This window comes from Geotrypetes seraphini, chromosome 2 (genome assembly GCF_902459505.1).
Source record: "Geotrypetes seraphini chromosome 2, aGeoSer1.1, whole genome shotgun sequence".
In the NCBI taxonomy this organism is placed as follows: domain Eukaryota; kingdom Metazoa; phylum Chordata; class Amphibia; order Gymnophiona; family Dermophiidae; genus Geotrypetes; species Geotrypetes seraphini.
Genome location: NC_047085.1, coordinates 199,731,877 through 199,748,735, shown reverse-complemented (window position 1 = coordinate 199,748,735; position 16,859 = coordinate 199,731,877). Strand labels below are relative to the sequence as shown.

The 16,859-nt window shown below is 50.1% G+C and overlaps 1 protein-coding gene across 6 annotated transcripts in view; it reads left to right on the top strand.

Moving 5' to 3' along the window:
* SYCP2L (synaptonemal complex protein 2 like) overlaps positions 1–16,859 on the top strand; it is a 230,729-nt gene that overhangs the window by 131,236 nt on the left and 82,634 nt on the right. For all 6 annotated transcript variants that reach the window (XM_033930428.1, XM_033930427.1, XM_033930431.1 and 3 more), the window contains 2 exons: positions 4,356–4,515; positions 4,632–4,684. In XM_033930428.1, coding sequence (XP_033786319.1) covers positions 4,356–4,515; positions 4,632–4,684 — 213 coding nt within the window. The remainder of the gene's footprint in view (positions 1–4,355; positions 4,516–4,631; positions 4,685–16,859) is intronic.

The window sequence follows — 16,859 nt, the reverse complement described above, 5'->3', positions numbered from 1 at the left end:
CCCATCAGTCAAGAATATGCTGCCTGCTTGTCCTGGGATAAAGCACAGTTACTTACCGTAACAGGTGTTATCCAGGGACAGCAGGCAGATATTCTTGCGTCCCACCCACCTCCCCGGGTTGGCTTCTTAGCTGGCTTATCCTAACTGGGGACCGCGCGCCTCCGTCGGGCGGGAAGGCACTCGCGCGTGCGCGGTGCGGCCTGCTAGAACTTTCCAAGTTCTTAGAGTGCAATCACTCTAAAATTGTCCGTACCGGGGCTCCGTCGGTGCCGTCACCCCATCAGTCAAGAATATCTGCCTGCTGTCCCTGGATAACACCTGTTACGGTAAGTAACTGTGCTTTATGGTGGTCCTAAAATTCTTTATATATTTGAGGGAGGGGGTTTACGTCATGAAATTAAATTTTAGCCATATTTTTTTTTTAAGTGGATTCTATATTTTACATAACCTTAATAAAATCTTGGGGTGGGCGAGGAGAAAGATATAAGGTAGGCCAAACTGTGGCATCAAAGATGCCTTTTAAGGTACTCCTGCACTTGAGAACTTTAGCTTAAATATTAATAAAAAACGAACCAAAGGTTTAGCTGTTACGTACTACAAATGCAAAACATCACTGTTAAATGGCAGAACTGAGAACACCTTTCTAATAACTACTTAATGGCCCAATATTCAACTACGATGGTGAGTGTGTTGAAACTCAGGACCATGGTATCTAGAAGGGGAAGGGGTAAAACGCGGATCTAAAACTACACGTCCTTAAAAATCCGAGGTCCATGCCACTTTTAATCTCTGGCTCTGACAGAGCTCTATGACAATTTAACTCTGATGGATCCTAGCATAGGGAGGGAAAAGCATTAGGATCCGTCGGAGTTAAATTGTCATAGAGCTCTGTCAGAGCCAGAGACTAAAAGTGGCACGGACCTCAAAAGTGGCGCAGACCTCGGATTTTTAAGGATGTGACGTGCAGTTCAGATCCGTGAGGTCCGCGAGGGAGCCGGGGACCTGAGCTGAGCTGCAGGGAAAGCGAAGGCGGACGTCAATGCACGGACCTCAGATTTTTAAGGACGTGTGGTTTTAGATCCGTGAGGTCCGCGTTTTACCCCTTCCCATCTAGAAGCTCTTTTACCAAAAGCTTAGTGCATGCTAAATTCTAAGGTAGCCATAGGTATATAAAGTAATGGGCTTCTTACCATTTAGTGTTTGCTAAGGTACATTAGCATGCATCAAGCTTATGCTAAGCTTTAGTAGAGGGGCCTCTTATTAATAATAATAAAACAGCCTCTTAATAAAAACAAAACATATTCAGTGCTTATATCTGAGTAGGCTACATGGCTGAATTTATGTGCAAAGTGCTTGCTGCTGGCAGCTATATACAATGGCAATTTATAGCTGCTATGTATATAGCTAAACAGTTTAACATTGGATGGCTTTTTTCTGTTCTAAGTTAAACCACTTATGAATAATGGCTGAATAGCTGGACGAAACACCCTTACTTCTCCCTGGCACTCTGCCGGGGTGGGGGTGGGGTCTCAAGGACTTCTTGTTCCTGGGAAGCAAAGTAATGAGGATCAGAGGTACAGGAGGTTGTAATATGAATTGGGGTGTGTGGGAGGTGCTGTTGTAACAATATGACAAGGAGAGAGATGCTGAAGGAGAGAAAAGTGCTGCCACACCAGAATCAATTATCCCGAGGTGGTAAGTTTTGCTGCATCAGCAGGAGTCAGGACAGCTAGTCTGTGGTAAAAACTTGCAAGGTCGTCTCGGGTGCCCTGAGCCAGATTAAATGAATTGCCTGCGTCCCCTTGCATCACTTTCCAGCCTTTCTCTCCACCTTCCATATCCCTGCTCCATAGATTGAAGATGTGGCTGTGATAGTGGATCAGCTCAAGTTAAGTGACTGTTTCTATGGGCTTTGTTGGAGTACTGATGTTTGATTTTTACCTACCATTGGAAAGGAGCATCAGTTTGCTTGAGAAATGTTTCAGTGTTTGATAAATGTTGATAATATATTGGAAGTTTTTTGTTTTCAGAGTGGAGGGTTTGGGTTTTTTTTTTTAATGGCCAATAATTAATGTGAGCCAACCATTTGTCAGTGTGTACTGCATTGGTAGTGTTCAGGTTGGGGTTTTTGTTATTTTGGGTTTTCTTTACTGAGGTCTTTTTTTTTTTTTTTTCTCCACTCTTTTTGGTTTTGAAATTACTGTGGAAGAAAATGGACATTTTGGTTTTTGCGATCATGTATTGGACTCTACTCTGACCCTTATTTGTATGTATGTATTGGTAGTTGAAATCACCCATTATTATATCATTGCCCAGTTTGCCAGCTTTCCTACTTTCTACAAACATTTCTTCATCTGTCTGTCTGTTCTGTCTTGGCAGATGGTAGTACAGCCCTACCAGTATACTCTTTCCCTTCCCACTTAGAATTTCTATCCATAAGTATTCCATGCTACTATCTGTTTCATATTAGAATGTTCTGTTTGACTCAATTCCCTCTGTAACATATAGCATAACCCCCTCTCCAATTTGATGCACTCTATCATTGCAATATAATTTTTACCCTGACAAGTGTCCCACTGATTGTCCTCCTTCCACCAGGTCTCTGAGATGCCTATAATATTTACTGCTTCATTTAGTGTTATATACTCTCTCCCATCTTATTTTTCAGGCTTCTGACATTTGTATACAGACACTTCAAATTGTGTTTTTTCCCTTCATCTACAAGCTGCTTAGAAGTTAATAGGGATGATTTGCATCCCTTTTACTCTGCTCTCCCTTTAAACACTCATAACTTTTGCCCATATTTATTGAAACCTCTCTATTCTCTAAATGTCCTGTTTCAGTAGTATCCTTCAGAAATACTCCATATCAAACCATGGGCTCTTGGGTGACTGTTGGCTTTCCCCAATCTTAATTTAAAAGCTGCTCTATCTCCTTTTTAAATTGCTAGCGCCAGCAGCCTCTTTCCATCCCAATTAAGGTAGAGTCCATCCTTTGGGAATAAGCTCCCCCTTTCCCAGAATTTTGCCCAGTTCCTAATATATCCCTTGTCCCTGCACCATTGTCTCAAGCATGCATTGAGACTTTGAAGCTTTGCCTAGTTTTTTGGGTCCTGCAAGTGGAACAGGGAGCATGTCTGAAAATGCCACCCTGGAGGATCTGGATTGCAGTTTTTTACCTAAGAACCTAAATTTGGCTTCTAGAATCCCCCTTTGTAAAATGATCTCTAAATGCTTTCCTAAGGCAGGGCAACTATGCTGTGGAAGTGCTGCATAAAATTAAGGTAACACAATATAATAATAATAACTTTATTCTTTTATACCGCCATAACCAAAAGTTCTAGGCGGTTTATACTAAAAAGAGCTGGACAATCAGCGAAATACAATAATTGTACATTCTCCTAAATAAGGCAATTAAAGCGGCAATCCTAGACTAGAGACCATGCATCATCCACTAGGCAGTCTTAATTTCAAAATCCAACCACTATTTCTCATTATCATGTAGTGACTGAGGTACTATCCCTTCTCCATAGCATGGCCAATCTGGGGAGCACACAGCACTTGTACTGGGCCACAAGAACTAGATTAAATCTAACCCATGCTTATGGTTATTAGGCTAAAATTTCCAGGAATATATTCCTTGGGGATTATTGTAAAATTTCAGAGAAGGTGTTCATTTATTCATCTTTTTAATAAAAATTTAAAGTCTGCCAGAAAGTTCTTTTTCACCCAGAGGGTGGTGGATACATGGAATGCGCTTCCGGAGGCTGTGATAGGCCGGAGCACGTTACAAGGCTTCAAAGAAGGTTTGGATAGGTTCCTAGAGGATAAAGGAATTGAGGGGTACAGATAAGAGTAGAGATAGGTTTAGGGTTAGTCTGGGACCACTGCTCAGGCAATGAGCTTGATGGGCCGCCGCGGGTGCGGACCGCTGGGCGAGATGGACCTCTGGTCTGCCTCAGCGGAGGCAACTTCTTATGTTCTTATGTTTCTCTAGATGTTTGTTGCCAATAGCAGTAGCTTCCCCATCATTGGGCATTCTCTGATTGGCAATGGCTTTCCTGATAGCAGCTGGTAAGGAACAGTAAATATCTGTTAGGAAGTGCCTATTCAGATAGTCTTTATCCAGGTAGATTTCTAATTTCATTGTATACTTGTCTTCAAAAAGTAACCAAATAATTAACTCATTGATGTTGTAATTGGTATTAGCTGTTTTCCTTGTGGCAAAATGGTAGAAAGCCATTCTAAAGAGAGTAATCTATTTAAACACTATGAATTTGCTATGCAGGAGCACTGATTGAATCAAATAAGTGATTCCTGTAGTTTGCTTGGATATTTTTCTTGTCTGGGTTATAGTCTGTTCACTATCGGAAGCATCTTTTCTCTGATACATATGGCGAAACTGGCAGTAGCAGCCATAGTGAAAGAAGCTGGATCCTGGAACATCAGAAGAGACCATTATCAAAATCTGCAGACTACAGCCGAAGGAGGCCAAGGACACGAAGTAAACTGAAAGGTAAGCCTGATCTATAGTTTATGCTGGAGTTGTCAAACCTCACAAAGCAGTACAATTCATTAAAAACAAAACTTATTATTCTGACGAGCCCAAGCTGTGTTTTTATATTTTATCAGTTTTGCCGTTGTCATCGGAAAGTAGTCCTGAGGAGCAGAAAAAGAAAAACGCAGTAAGTCCCTTTTCTTCATTGTTTGAGACGAATACTAGTCATAAAATATTATCCCAGGACAAGCAGGCAGCATATTCTTAACGCATGGGTGACGTCACCGACGGACCCCGGTACGGACACTTTTAACTAGAAAGTTCTAGTTGGCCGCACCGCACATGCGCGAGTGCCTTCCCGCCCGACGGAGGAGAGCGTGGTCCCCAGTTTCTTCGTTTCCGCGGAGCGAAGAAGACGCATGTGTTTTCAACGGCTGTTGAAAAATCTGATTTTTGCCTTCCCGCTCGCGAAATTGTCTTCCTTTTTGTTCTTTTTCCTTCGGGTTTCTTTTCCGTTCTAAAAAAAAACAAACAAACTTTGCTTTTGCTTTTTTCTTTATTTTTCAGGCCAGCCCCGGCGGGGCCTGTTGCCACCATACAGGCCTCTGGTTTTGATTTTGCGGAGGCCGTGTTTCCCTTCATGCCCCCTCAGACGGGTTTTAAGATGTGCCAGCGGTGTGCACGCCCGATCTCTCTCACTGACCCGCACAATTGGTGCCTACAGTGCCTGGGTCCAGAGCATCGGGCTGACATCTGCACCCGCTGTGCTACTCTTAAAAAACGTACATTAAAAAATAGACAGATCCAACAGAATATCCTTTTCGGTACCGGATCTGCCATGGAATCGGCCGCGCCGTCAACGGCACCGCAAAAGTCGGCACCGACTACTTCGACGCCTGATCCTTCCTCGGGGTCGCTGGCACCAGGTAAGCCGGCTAAGAAGCCTTCCACTTCCCTTGAGCGCCCTCCTGCCACAGTGGCGACGCCGGTCCTCCCGGCATCACGCCGACCCCGCAAACGCTCCGCCCCGATTTCGGTGAGTGCCTCGTCATCGGCCTCCTCATCGCCGGGGCATGGAGCGGCACCTATGGTACCGAAAAAGAAAAAAGCGGTACTGGTGCCTCCTCTGGACGACCGCATTGCGGCCATACTCCAAAGCCAATTGCAGGAGCAACTACAACAACAACTCCAACACTTGTTGCCAGCAATGTTGGCCCCGCTCCTTCCGGTACCGGACCGGCCCGAGCCTCGCACCATACCACCGGTGTCGACACCATCGGTACCGTTGAACACCTCCATGCCGGTACTCACGGCTGAACCACTCAATCATCCCGTGCAACCACGCTCTGACGCCGACCCTCCCCGACATCGAGATCGACACCAGTCCCCCTGAGACCAGGACCAGCACCGGTCTTCCTCCCCCGGTACCGTCTCGATGCGCTCTGGCAAATCTCTCTCTAAGACTCGCCACACTGAGCCGTCCACACCACCGTCCCATCCTGCGCACACCGACGTCAGGGACCCGGACTTATGGGAAGAATCCCCACCCGGTACCGATGATGAGGCTTCATCAATGGACGAGGAACCCTCGATGGTCAATACCAGTTCCAAACCTGAACAGTCCTCATTCACAAAATTTCTAAGGGAAATGTCCATCTTTGCTTTCTGGGGCACTCCTCAGGTGGACCTCTTTGCAGCTCCTCACAACCATCAGCTGCCCCAGTTCTGTTCCAGACTCTTCTCTCCTCATCGTCTGGCCCCGGATGCATTCCTGCTCGACTGGACAGATCGGTTCCTCTATGCCTTTCCTCCACTGCCTCTGATGTTGCGGACGCTATTCAAACTCCGCAGGGACAGAGCCACCATGATTCTCATTGCTCCTCGGTGGCCTCACCAACACTGGTTCTCCCTCCTGCTCCAGCTCAGCTCCAGGGAGCCCATTCCTCTTCCTGTGTTTCCTACTCTACTTACGCAGCAGCATCAGTCTCTACTACATCCCAATCTGTCCTCGCTCCACCTGACAGCTTGGTTTCTCTCGGGCTGACCTCCCTAGAGAATCTGTCTCAGCCTGTCCGTCGCATTTTGGATGCCTCCAGGAAACCGGCCACCCTCCAATGTTACCATCAGAAGTGGACCAGGTTCTCCTCTTGGTGTCTACTGCATCACCACGATCCCACCTCATTGGCGGTGGAAACTGTACTGGACTATTTGCTCTCTCTATCCGATGCTGGCCTCAAATCCACCTCAATCAGAGTCCACCTCAGTGCCATCACTGCGTTTCATGAACCTATCCTCGGAAAACCTCTCACGGCTCATCCCCTGGTGTCCCGGTTCATGAGGGGCCTCTTCAATGTCAAACCACCTCTGAAGCCTCCTCCAGTCGTCTGGGACCTGAATGTGGTTTTATCAGCCCTCATGAAACCTCCGTTTGAGCCTCTTGCCACTGCTTCACTCAAATTTCTGACATGGAAGGTGCTTTTCCTCTTTGCCATCACCTCTGCCAGGAGGGTTAGTGAGCTGCATGCACTGGTTGCCGACCCACCTTTCACTGTTTTTCACCATGACAAGGTGGTTCTGCGTACCCATCCTAAATTCCTTCCCAAAGTGGTCTTGGACTTCCACCTCAACCAATACATTGTGTTGCCTGTCTTTATCTCTAAGCCCCATTCTCATCCTGGGGAACAGGCGTTGCACACGCTGGACTGTAAGCGTGCCCTTGAATACTACCTTCACCGTACCAGGTCTCACCGCTCGTCCCCTCAGCTCTTTTTGTCCTTCGACCCTAACCGTCTAGGTCGCCCTATCTCTAAACGGACGCTTTCCAACTGGCTTGCTGCCTGCATTGCGTTCTGTTATGCTCGGGCCGGTCTCTCACTGGAAGGTGCTGTCACGGCCCACAGGGTCAGAGCTATGGCTGCTTCTGTGGCTTTCCTCCGTTCCACGCCCATCGAGGAAATCTGCAAGGCTGCCACTTGGTCCTCAGTTCACACGTTCACTACTCACTACTGTCTGGATACATTCTCCAGACGGGATGGGCACTTCGGCCAATCTGTATTACACAATTTATTTTCCTAATGGCCAACCATCCCTCCTCCCTCTCTGTTAGCTTAGAGGTCACCCATGCGTTAAGAATATGCTGCCTGCTTGTCCTGGGATAAAGCACAGTTACTTACCATAACAGGTGTTATCCAGGGACAGCAGGCAGATATTCTTACGTCCCACCCACCTCCCCGGGTTGGCTTCTTAGCTGGCTTATCTTAACTGGGGACCACGCACTCCTCCGTCGGGCGGGAAGGCACTCGCGCATGTGCGGTGCGGCCAACTAGAACTTTCTAGTTAAAAGTGTCCGTACCGGGGCTCCGTCGGTGACGTCACCCATGCGTTAAGAATATCTGCCGGCTGTCCCTGGATAATACCTGTTACGGTAAGTAACTGTGCTTTTTGTAGTCTTGAGTCTAAGTTCTAAGAACTTTTACAACACAGCAACATATCAATATTCGCTGAAATCACTTACTGCTGTAACCACCTGTGGGGCCCTGGGCAAACTTTTCAGGATGTGCTTTGGAGGATTGTTGCCTCACTGGAGGCCATATTTTGCTAAGGACATAAAAAGGATTGAAGTAGTCCAGAGAAAAGAAAAGCAACAAAAATGATATGGGCATTGTGCCAGAAGACTCGTAACAAGAGAATTGAGGACCTGAATATGTATACCTTGGAAGAAAGCAGGGCTAGGGGAGATATGCTACAAATACTTGAATATCTGAAAGGTATTACCGTATTTTCGCGGATATAACGCGCGCGTTATACGTGATTTTACGTACCGCGCATACCCCTCGCGCGTTATATGCCTGAGCGCGGTATACAAAAGTTTTTAAACATAGTTCCCACCCCGCCCGACGCCCGATTCACCCCCCCAGCAGGACCGCTCGCACCCCCACCCCGAACGACCGCTCGCACGCGCTCCCACCCGCACCCGCATCCACGATCGGAGCAAGAGGGAGCCCAAGCCCTCTTGCCCGGCCGACTCCCCGACGTCCGATTACATCCCCCCCCCCCGGCAGGACCACTCGCACCCTCACCCCGAAGGACCGCCGACTCCCCAACAATATCGGGCCAGGAGGGAGCCCAAACCCTCCTGGCCACGGCGACCCCCTAACCCCACCCCGCACTACATTACGGGCAGGAGGGATCCCAGGCCCTCCTGCCCTCGACGCAAACCCCCCCCCCCCAACGCCCGCCCCCCCCCCCCAAGAACCTCCGCCCGTCCCCCAGCCGACCCGCGACCCCCCCTGGCCGACCCCCACGACACCCCCACCCGCCTTCCCCGTACTTTGTGTAGTTGGGCCAGAAGGGAGCCCAAACCCTCCTGGCCACGGCGACCCCCCTAACCCCACCCCGCACTACATTACGGGCAGGAGGGATCCCAGGCCCTCCTGCCCTCGACGCAAACCCCCTCCCCCCAACGACCGCCCCCCCCCCAAGAACCTCCGCCCGTCCCCCAGCCGACCCGCGACCCCCCTGGCCGACCCCCACGACACCCCCACCCGCCTTCCCCGTACTTTGTGTACTTGGGCCAGAAGGGAGCCCAAACCCTCCTGGCCACGGCGACCCCCTAACCCCACCCCGCACTACATTACGGGCAGGAGGGATCCCAGGCCCTCCTGCCCTCGACGCAAACCCCCCTCCCTCCAACGACCGCCCCCCCCCCCAAGAACCTCCGACCGCCCCCCCAGCCGACCCGCGACCCCCCTGGCCGACCCCCACGACCCCCCCCACCCCCCTTCCCCGTACCTTTGGAAGTTGGCCGGACAGACGGGAGCCAAACCCGCCTGTCCGGCAGGCAGCCAACGAAGGAATGAGGCCGGATTGGCCCATCCGTCCTAAAGCTCCGCCTACTGGTGGGGCCTAAGGCGCGTGGGCCAATCAGAATAGGCCCTGGAGCCTTAGGTCCCACCTGGGGGCGCGGCCTGAGGCACATGGGCCAAACCCGACCATGTGTCTCAGGCCGCGCCCCCAGGTGGGACCTAAGGCTCCAGGGCCTATTCTGATTGGCCCACGCGCCTTAGGCCCCACCAGTAGGCGGAGCTTTAGGACGGATGGGCCAATCCGGCCTCATTCCTTCGTTGGCTGCCTGCCGGACAGGCGGGTTTGGCTCCCGTCTGTCCGGCCAACTTCCAAAGGTACGGGGAAGGGGGGTGGGGGGGTCGTGGGGGTCGGCCAGGGGGGTCGCGGGTCGGCTGGGGGGGAGGGGGGTTTGCGTCGAGGGCAGGAGGGCCTGGGATCCCTCCTGCCCGTAATGTAGTGCGGGGTGGGGTTAGGGGGTCGCCGTGGCCAGGAGGATTTGGGCTCCCTCCTGGCCCAATATTGTCGGGGAGTCGGCGGTCCTTCGGGGTGGGGGTGCGAGTGGTCCTGCCGAGGGGGGAGAAGAAATCGGACGTCGAGGGGGGGCATCAGGCTTTCAGGATGGGGACAGGACTTCAAGGGGGGACAGGCAGATCTTCAAGGGGGACAGGCAGACCTTCAAGGGGGACAGGACTTCAAGGGGGGACAGGCAGACCTTCAAGGGGGGACAGGCAGACTTTCAAGGGGGGACAAGACTAGAGAGTTGCGCGGGGACAGAAATCCCACCCGTCCCCACCCGTCCCCGCCAAAATCCCACCCATCCCCACCCGTCCCCGTGAGGAATCCCTCCGTCCCCACCCGTCCCCGTGAGGAATCCCTCCGTCCCCACCCGTCCCTGCGAGGAATCCCCTCCGTCCCCACCCGTCCCCGCGAGGAATCCCCTCCGTCCCCACCCGTCCCTATAAACTTCAGAAATAGTTATTTTATTTAATTATGCTACTGAATTAAAGGCTCTGGTAGAGACCCATTTACAAATAAGCAAAGAGACTATTAATTTGGAAATATTAATTGGGAAGAATACATACTTTGTAAATGGGTTTCTTCCAGAACCTCTAATGTAAATATAAAATATAAATACTCAGCTGATGAGAACCCACAAACTGTCAGCTGAGGACTTCCTTTGCAGTTGGCCTGGGGTCCCTTTTGCCAAGCTTGGCAGGCAGCAGTAGCGTCCCTGAGTCACAGATGCTGGCACCTCAGTGGCTCATGGATGCTGCCAGCGACTGCTGCGCTTGGTGGAGGGGAGTTCTGACCATCTCTAGAGGAGGTCCTCTGCTGGCGGTGCTTGGGGATCCCCACCAGTCACAGCAAGGGCCAACAAGTACTTCAACACTGTAGAAATAAAACCAGAAATGCATTTCCTTTTCTTTTGAACACAAAACAAAGATATCTGCCATATACATTTCCCAAGGCAGATGACTCTATGCAATGTCACCTCGGTAACAAAATACAAAAATAGATAAATACACCCCCTCCCTTTTTACTAAACCACAATAGTAGGTTTTAGCACAGGGAGTTACGCTGAATGCCTCGCGCTGCTCTCAATGCTCATAGGCTCCCTGCGCTAAAAAACAATATTGCGGTTTAGTAAAAGGGAGCCATAGTGCAAAATATAGGCAGCAGATATAAATTCTCAAAACAGACACATTTTGATCACTAAATTGAAAATAAAATCATTTTTCCTATCTTTGCTGTTTGGTGATTTCATGAGTCTCTGGTTGCACTTTCTTCTTCTGACTGTGCATCCAATCTTTCTTCCTTTCTTTCAGCCTCCTGTATGTTTCCTCTCCTCCAGACCTCATTCTCTCCCCCAACTTTTTCTTTCTGTCTCCCTGTTCCCCCTTCTTTCTGTCTCTCTGTCTGCCCCCTTTCTTTCTTTCTCCGTGCCCTCCCCCAAGCCACTCGGTTTGCTGCCACCGCCATCGGGGAATAGTCCCCAAGCCACCGCTGTCCCAAGCTTTCCCTGCAGAAGCGTCGCGCTGACCAGCATTCCGCTCCCTGACGTCAATTCTGACGTAGGAGAGGAAGTTCCGGGCCAACAAGGCATTTCTCCTCATTCCATCCAGCCTGAGCCCCATCTCTCCTTGATCCAGCATTTCCCTTCTGTGTCTGTCAGAATTACCATTCCACCTATTTTCCAGCATCACCCTTCTTTGTGTCCATCTCACCTATATCCCTATCTCACCACTTTTTCAGAATCTTCATTTGTCTCTGTCCTTGTCTTTACCCCATATTCACCATTTGCCCTTTCAATGTCTTTATCTCCCCCCCCCACACACACTTTTTCAGCATTACTTCTATGTCTCTATTTCACCTCCTCTTCATGTCCCCTCTGTATCTCTATCCTTATTCAGAAGGTCCTGCTTACCCTTTCTCTTCTTTGTGTCACTATCTCCATTTTCAGCTTTCCCCCCTTTTCCTTTGTTACTGCACCCTGTAGCCAGAATCTTTCCACCCTCCCTCCACTCCGGCCCAGCCCAGTATGAAATATTTCCTTTTGTTTCCCTCCCCTCTCTCTTTCTCTCTCTCTTCTCCTCCCTCACCCACGAGTCCTGCATCTGGCCCTCTCCCTTCTACCTGCACCTGGCAACACCCCCCTGCTCCGCGGCTCTCTTAAGCAACTCGTCAGCAGCGGTGATCAAGACAAGCTGCCGACATCGAGGCCTTCCCTCTACAAGTCCCACCTTTGTGGAAAAAGGAAGTTGAAACAAGCGGGACTCGCAGAGGGTAGGCCCCGACGCCAGAAGCTTGTGTCGATCGTTGCTGCTGAGTTGCCGAAGAGAGCCGCAGGTAGAAGGGAGAGGGAGATAGGAAGGCTGTAGAAGCTCCGGAGCATGACACCGAACCCGGCCAGGATGATTTCTTTTTCAGGCTGCTGCTGCCGCTGCCATCCCCCACCCGAAATGACAAAAAACAGCCTAATGCCCGCGTCGGGAAATAGCCATGCTGAGCAGTGAGCTCAGCACGTACACAGATGAAAGCCTTGCTTGCTGATTGGTCCGGCGGCACGGTGGGGCGGGGCCGCCGGACCAATCAGCAAGCAAGGCTTTCATCTGTGTACGTGCTGAGCTCACTGCTCAACATGGCTATTTCCCGACGCGACGCCAGACTTGTAAGCTGCATGCTTGCATCGCCAGAATTTAGGTAGGCTGTTTTCATCCCCGTGGGAGTCCCGTGGGCAAGGGGGCGTCCCCGTGGGAGTCCCGTGGGTCAGGGGGGCATCCCCGTGGGAGTCCCGTGGGCCAGGGGGCGTCCCCGTGGGAGTCCCGTGGGCCAGGGGGGGAACCCGCGGGATCCCCGCGATCCCCGTTCCCGTGCAGACCTCTAGACAAGACTTCAAGGGGGACAGGCACGGAGAGGCGGGGCAGTGCACCGAAAGTCAGGGCGGGTGAACGGTGAGTCGGGGCAACCAGAGGAGAGTCGGGGCAGTGCACCGAAAGTCAGGGTGAGTCGGGGCAACCAGAGGAGAGTCGGGGCAGTGCACCGAAAGTCAGGGTGAGTCGGGGCAACCAGATGAGAGTCGGGGAGGGCGAAAGGAGAGTCGGGGTGGCCAGAGGAGAGTCGGGGAGAGCGAAAGGAGAGTCGGGGTGGCCAGAGGAGAGTCGGGCAGCATGCGCGTTATATGCCTGAGCGCGGTATAGAAAAGTTTTTGTACATATCATCGTGATTTCTGCGCGCTATACCCCTGTGCGCGTTTTACAATGGTGCGCGTTATATCCGCGAAAATACGGTAGTATACAAACAAATTTCTTCCAGAGAAGGGTATGTGGTAGAACTAGAGGACATGAATTAAGGTTGCATGGGGGTTGATTTTAGAAGTACTTTGTCATGGAGAGGGTAGTAGATACCTGGAATGCCTTTCTGTGGGAGGTGGTGGAGCCAGAAATGGTAACAGAATTCAGAGGAAGTGATGTCGCAGCTGAAGATGGAAGCCTAATTCCAAGGCTCTGTTTTCAGCCAAGCGAGTTCCCTGAGAATCTTATTGTTTTGCGGGTCCCCAAGAAAAGATTGGCGAGTCATGGAGAGAAGACAGTAGGGTTCTTATATCCGTGAAAAAATTAGCTGATTTGAACAGGTTGGTTTGCGACACTGTGGACAGATTGTCAGGCCAACCCCCATGTGGCGCTGGAGTAATGGAGGAAGGTGGAAGGCATGTGCCTGCACTGGGGTTGGTGCCAGAACAGCGGGAGTGCAGTCAACTAGGAAGAGATGATATGGAGGTCTCTAGTAAAGCGGACCTGCAATAACTTTTGGAAGAAGTAAAAGTGGAGATATCCACTGTAGCGTACAAGTGAAAGAAATGGTAACAGAATTCAAGAATGCATGGGATAAGTACAAAGGATTCCTAAATGGAGAGACAACAGAATTAAAACATCTTAATCATGCTTAAGCAATAAGCTGCAAATGCAGTAGTTGGAAAGTAAGGCTATTGTCAGGCAGACTTCTACAGTCTGTGTCCCAATTATGCTAAACAGATCTGATTAGTCTGGACTTTGAAGGCAACTCCAGAAGTTGAAAATTAACCCAGTTCCAGGTAGACTTCAAAAGTCTATGCCCTGAAAATGGCAGGCTGATTGTTCCATGCAGGTCTTTATCTGCCACCAACTTCTGTGTTACTATGGTTTGTTGGTTTTTTGTTGATTTTTTTTTTTTTTTTTGCTGAAAGCTGGAACCAGAAATCTGACAGGGAGGGGGGTGGGGTGTTAATGAAGCTGCTGGACGAGGGGAGGGAAGGAGGATGCTGAACCAGAGTACAGAAATACCAAGGGTGGCCCATGCCACAGAGTGAGATGAAAAAGCCAATGAGTGAGCTTTTTTTGTGGTATATTCTGAGTATAAATTTGGCATTTTTGTGAGGGGACTAAGGCCTGAGGGGCTGCTGGCTATCGTGGCATGCTACTTATTTTAAACTTGGTTATTTCAAGCATTCAGCAGCACATATACACCTAAATACAGTTGAATTGTTTCCACAAAATCCCATAAGAGGCAGTGTCTCATAATTTAACCCTGATCAAACACAAGTCTGCTATAGATGACACGTGAGCACACATCAGATCCTGCAAAATATTCTAAAATCCTGTCTGATATTATGATAAACTAGAAATATTGGGACGGCATCAAAACGTTAATAATGAGCAACACAATCACTCTACTGCAAAACACTATGCACAAACATATTCAAAAACACACTCAGAAGCTTACCATAAAAGCACAAACTCTGGGACTAAAAGGGTACCAAACATCCATGAAAAAGCATCACTTCACTCCTGAGATAATTCTGTGCACAATAGTTAAAAATTCTACAAAATACTGCACACTTTATTTGTAATTTTCTTGTGCAGAATTCTCTACCCTCCAACATCACTGCCACAGCAATTTCCCTCCTCAGGCTCCACCTTCCCCATTTCTCTCTCAGCTTATATCCCTCCTATTGGTTAAATTCAATCTGTGGATTTCTCAATCCCTTCTCCAGGGTGAACACTTCCATTTTTTCCTCTTCCACCACCTTTTTGTTCACCTGTTCTTTACCCTCTAGCAACACTGCCCTCTTTATGATCTCCCCTAACTCCTAGCACGACCCCCCTATTTTGCCCATCCCCAAGCTCTTTCCCTGCTTCCAGGCAAACTCTCACCTCACTTTTCTATGCCCTAGCCCCCATGACACATGCACACCCCACCATTTACCTTTCTCCAGTCCTGCCCCAGCCCCATGACATACACACACGCACCCTGTCCAACTTTTATCAAGCCTGCCCCAAACTCCGTTCATATTTTTCCAGCCGCCGCCTCCATTTCCTTTTTTTCCAGGTCCTTCCCCTCCCTCCCTCCCTGCAAATACACCTCTCCTAGAGAATGACACGGGGACAAATTTTTCCTTGTCATCACAGGAACTCATTTTCCTGCCCAGTCCTGTCGAGCTATTTTCCTGTCCCTACCCCATTCCTTCAAGCTCTGTCCTCATCTGCACAAGCCTCAAACACTTTAAAATCATAAGTGTTCAAGGCTTGTGCAGTCAAGGCAGATTTTACAGGAATGGGGCAGAGACAGCGACAGCAACAAAACTCGCGAGGACGGGATGGGGAAATTGAGTTCCTGTGAGGATGAGAACAAATTTGTTCCATTGTCATTCTCTACTCTCTAACTCCTCGCCAGCATGAGCAGCCTCTCCAATCTGATGCCTGAGAAAGCTTCGGCCCTCCCTATGTAGTCACTTCTTACCCGGAAGAGACTTCAGAGGGAGAGCCGAGGCTGGCGTGAGCAGCAGATTGGAGATGTTGTACATGCCAGCGAAGAACCAAAGAGTTACGGAGGGGAACAGAAAAGGAGAGGTGCCGGCACCCCCACCAAGATGGTGCCTAACAGTCTCCCCCCTCCGCCCCCCCTAACCTACACCGCTGACCACAATGAAAATGCATGTGAGAGATTTCCATACAGTAGCTCTCTGATAATTGCAAATTCTGTGTTGCCTGATAGACCGGTATAGTTCTTTACTGATGGGTTATATCTCACTGTAACCAGTAGGTGGAGACTGAGACCAAAACTTGGTTGTAGTACATTAGCTAAGGCTCCCCCTTGCCAACCCAGTCATTCTCGGTCTCCAGCAGGTAGAGGTAGGAAAAATCTGGCTCCCTCTGTTAGGCTTGTTGGAATTTGTTTTAGGACTCCTGGTTCCCCTTTTAGTGCTGGGCGGAGCTTGGACGGGTCCTGTTTAGGGATCCACCCGACCTTGGGGGTGTCAAACCCACTGGGTCCCTCCCCCACTTTCTCCACCTCCCCACATTTTTGTAGAGGTGCCTCAGCCTGGCTACCGATACCGGTGAGGTCTTCAGCTTTGAGAGCCGTGGAGTCTGTTCTGAAAGAAAAAAAAAATCATGAGGCTGTGCCAGTCTAAAGGGCTCTTTCCCTTTAAAATGACTGTATTTTACTGTCTTTTTCTACTAACCGGCGCTTTTTATTCTAGGTAGGTCACATCTGAAGCAACGAGCACTTTTGCAAAGTGCTCATTGTAATCCAGCCACGAGGCACTCGCGGCTGTCCTGTTCGAGTGAGGCAGGTCGCTGCAAAGGGGAATCTTCATCGGCATCGGGTGCTGGCGGCAAGGGATCCCCTTTGTGAGTGCCTCACAGCCAGCAGCTGTTCGCAGGAAAGCCCAGGCTTCCCTCGCCACCCACGCGGGAGGTTCCCCAGCCACCGACGGTCAGGTAGAAAGGATTCTCTTACCTCAAAGTGGCTGGGGATTCCCTTTACAGCTGATGCTGGCTTGCCTGCTTTAGCAGCTGGGGCGGTTTAGGCCTCTTAGCTGCTGCAGGTCTAGGGAGCTTATTTTTTGGCGGTTCAGCTCCGTTTTTGGCAGGAAGCACCTCCATTTTTGTTTAGCCTCAGGTGACCTCGCCCCTGTAGCAGGTTGTTTGTTGGGTTCCCTGCTGTGACAGGGAGTCCCATGGGACCGCTGAGGGTTT